Genomic DNA, 3,951 nt, shown 5'->3' with positions numbered 1-3,951 from the left:
CTACTTGCTGTATTGCAACATTAATTGAAATGTCGCCGGCGAATTCAGTTACTACGTCGCTAGCAACTTGAATGGTCGGAAAACCACAACGTCAATTTGATTATGGAATAGACCATTCATACAACGGGTGAAACCACGTTTCATCATGTTGAAAATATACGACAATTGTTGGACCTGCATTCACAACACAACATTTTACGACTTGATTGTTATTGAATAAGGCAACACTGACTGTCCGTTGGATATTACTTTCTTGTACTTAAAATAAATCACGTTTTTCGAAGAACCGCCCCTTCGTAACAATGGTATTTCCAAGAAAAGTGTCGACAATAATAAACACCGCAAGGCACAAGTTAATCCAGTTATTTCAAGAACAGTTTCGTTATCACCTTTCAACACAGAAAAAAGCACGAACGTATTGGCCATGCTTATTCCAAAAATTATATTTAAAGTCTAATTTTAAATATAGCTTTGATCAGTTCCAACATTCCATCAAGCAAAAATTCCAATATTATAAAAGCTACAATTATTTCAAATAATTAACAAAAACAGTCAAAAATATGTATTAAAGCAAAAAAGATATTTAATAGTAAAATACAAAAATATGTACATTATTATATCGAAAATTATAATATTGTATACATACTATAGGTAACTATATAATTCAACATATATTTTAAAACAAATATGATGTAATCTGACAGCAAATCGATCAAGCCTCGTCTCAAGGACGCCAATTCTGTACTTTCATACCAAGCAACATTTACTTTATATGACATCAAGTGTTCTGAATCGCGCTATATATATATATATTATTTACATCTTTCTTAATTTATTCACGGCGATGGATTTCTTAACTAAACGTCTAACTTGTTTTCTAGACACTGCTTTTCCGATAGCCAAATCTACGTCCCCACTCGGCGTAGCTGAAGTAGACGCAGAAACTCGTACACTGGGAGTTTTGATTGGAATTTTCTTTTCCGTCGTCCTTCTTTTACCTCTGGCACAGGCTCTGGCAGTAGTTGGTATGGGCATGGTGACAGGAAGTGACGTACGTTTCTTTCCACGTCCCGATGATAATGATGTTGACGTAGGGTGACAAACTGTACAGATGCCTGTTCGTGGACATACAGATCTGGATCTGGTCTGAGTGCTGAAAGTGAATAGGATAGCAGATTTAGAAAACACGTAAAGTGATGATTGCACAAAACACAGCATGTGACTCACAGAAGGGGTTTAAATAACAATGATGTAGACAATATAGCAAGTGTTCTCCAGTTCATATCTTAATTTGTCTCGGTTTTTTTTTTTTTTTTGATTGTTTTTTTTTTATCGACTTTTTGAAGTTTAGATGCATACTTACCAATCTTTGTCGATGGAAATGACTCTTCTCTTTGCAGTGGCAATGGTGCGTGCTACTTTCTTGGCGGGTGATGGCGATCTAATGGTACTGAGTTTCCTCTTCCTGCTCGTTGATGTCGAGGCTTTTGAAGTACTCGCAGCGTCCTTACCCAGTGCAGTTTTAACATCCGCCATGCTTTTCAACTCGGCTATCTTTTTTGACCTAGCTGATGGTGCCGGTAAGTCACTGGAGCCTACCGTAAGAGCTATGGCAGTTCTTTCTGAAAATAATAAAGTTAAAAATGTCGGTATTACACATAGGTACTATGTTCTGTGTCAAATAATTAATTTGTAGTTTTGAAAATTAAAATGCGCAATCACGCTTTTTTTCTAATTATTATGATAATTTTTAAAATAATTACTTTTTTTGGCCAGCGTTTTCTCGACTCTATCCGCCATGGCATCTTCATCGACTTTTCCTCCTCTTGCACGATATTCATTCATCACTTCGTGGTTCACCTCCTCCATGAGTTGTTGTAAGGACATTTCTTCGCGAGCGCCACCAACGATGACTTTAGACAAAAACTTGGCATCTTTCAGTGCCACGTACTGACCGCCGGTCATGTGAGCGATGGCCATGAAGAAATCTTCAAATCTGTCCGAATACCGTCCACAGTTCACGCTGTATAGAGTGATATTCTTCTCGGCCATTTGACGAGAAATTTGCATTGGATCGTGACCGCTTGGACAACCTATAAAATACATTCTACATTTATATCGAATCCAAAATTAGATGTTGTGTTGTCGAAGAAATATTGACCATCAATACAAATCAATAAAGTGATCAGAAATTGAAGAATAAACAATCAAGCAAAATCCTGGTGTATTCACCTTTTGGGAATTTGTCTCCGCCAGTTTCCAAACCATGTGGGGGCGCGTCAGCAATAACTATACACACTTTGGTCGCACCGGGGCGCCATTTCAAATTCAACGCCTTGTGGAGTCCGTCTGCTACAGCTTCTGGGCCGTCACCACCTGTAATAGAAAGCATTAAAGTTTTAATTAAGAAATATATTTACATTAAACATATTCCTGATACAAACTGTAAAATACATTAAAACATAGCGGAACTATGTTTAAAACATTGTTTGCTCTCAACATTGTTTACGAGATTATTGTGGCACACACTACAGTCCCAAACGTGAGTATGTCGAGAATTAAATCAAATATGTTTAATGATTCTGAGGGAGACATCGTGGATCTCATAACCTGACACCGTCACACGAAAATCTCTGGAGAAGGTGCGTATGATTCACGTACCTCCACTGGCACTCATTCCATTCATTTTCTTCTGCATTTCTTTCAAAGATGGCGTGAAATCCAACACACGTGTTACAAATGAACGGTCTTGAGGAGGATGGTCCCTGTATTCTACTAAGGCGAGACGGATATCGGACATCTCCTTGGCAACGATTTCGTCCACTATGCTCTGGATACTCTAGCAGTAGAAAGTAAAAAGAAACCGTTAAAAAGACGGAAGACGGAAAATAAGGCACTTATATATCTACATCTCACCAATATAATGTATAAATGTACAGAATTAAGCGCTGAGATTGGTATTCCGGGCAGTACCTGTTTGGCTTCGGTAATCCAGCTGCTCATGCTACCAGTGCAATCCATAACGAATGCTAAATCCAACACAGATGCATCGTGTTGTTTTAACAACGGCTGGGGAACAAAATCTGGAACCTTAATCTTACCGGCTGGCATTTTAAATTATAGTGTTAATTAAAAGTAACGGTAATTGTTTTGCCGTATTAGGGTACTCAATTCTCGATGTAGTTCGTTCAATGGTTTATTGACTTCTGCTTCGTTATTGGCAAATCACTCGCCTTTTATACGCCCCGTCTTACCTTTAAACCTATTGTGTGCACCATGTCTTGTGTCGACTTGTTCAGTGAATTGCTAAATATAACACACTGACGTCACTCATTGAGACATGTTTTGACATGATCCGCCTATAGAGGGCTGGCTAGTAGTGTGTTTTCAGCTGACTCCGCTACGTTCGAATTCAGTGAACATGTCAACATTTGTTGTCGTAAACATTCATTTGTATATTGACGACTTGAATGATAAGACTTTACTAGACTCGTCACATCCGACAATGTCCAACACACACTTACATAAGGTAAGGTTCATGCCAGGTTCGGTCACGTATGTGCAGTCGGTCCGGCGAACCATTTATTTAATGAAACATACTAATAAAGCCGACTAAAAACGGCTGCCATTACATTGCATGTAGTGTTCAAATTGAAATAAACTAAATGAGAGAAAAAATAACTTACATGAACTGCAAAAAAGATCGACTATTGATGCTCGAAATCAACATTACTCGGTTAAAGAAACATTTAAAATAACTGACAAAAAACGTCGACAAAATAGTAACCCCCGTTACTGGCACGCCGACCGCCCAGGAAAAACCAGGAATAAAAAACCCTTTGGGGGAAAAATACCTGGAAACCTGTACCCGTCGCACTGTCGATCGTGCCCAGGGGAAGGTGGCGGGTGTCGCCCTGTATTATACAACAAACTTACAAAACAACAAGTTGA

At 38.6% G+C, this 3,951-nt stretch overlaps 1 protein-coding gene across 1 annotated transcript; it reads right to left on the bottom strand.

The window, feature by feature from the left end:
* Positions 1 to 565: 565 nt before the first annotated feature.
* LOC102807773 (uncharacterized) lies at positions 566 to 3,205 on the bottom strand. The gene is made up of 6 exons (XM_085502911.1): positions 2,974 to 3,205; positions 2,662 to 2,839; positions 2,233 to 2,376; positions 1,764 to 2,093; positions 1,364 to 1,622; positions 566 to 1,153 (listed from the first exon to the last, which is right to left on the bottom strand). The coding sequence occupies exons 1-6, from the start codon at positions 3,109 to 3,111 to the stop codon at positions 817 to 819; spliced, it is 1,386 nt and encodes a 461-aa protein (XP_085359037.1). The 5' UTR covers positions 3,112 to 3,205; the 3' UTR covers positions 566 to 816.
* Between the last annotated feature and the right edge of the window lie 746 nt (positions 3,206 to 3,951).

The sequence above is a fragment of the Saccoglossus kowalevskii genome, chromosome 8 (assembly GCF_978046115.1).
Source record: "Saccoglossus kowalevskii chromosome 8, keSacKowa6.1, whole genome shotgun sequence".
NCBI lineage: Eukaryota > Metazoa > Hemichordata > Enteropneusta > Harrimaniidae > Saccoglossus > Saccoglossus kowalevskii.
This window is presented reverse-complemented; position numbering and strand designations above follow the sequence as displayed.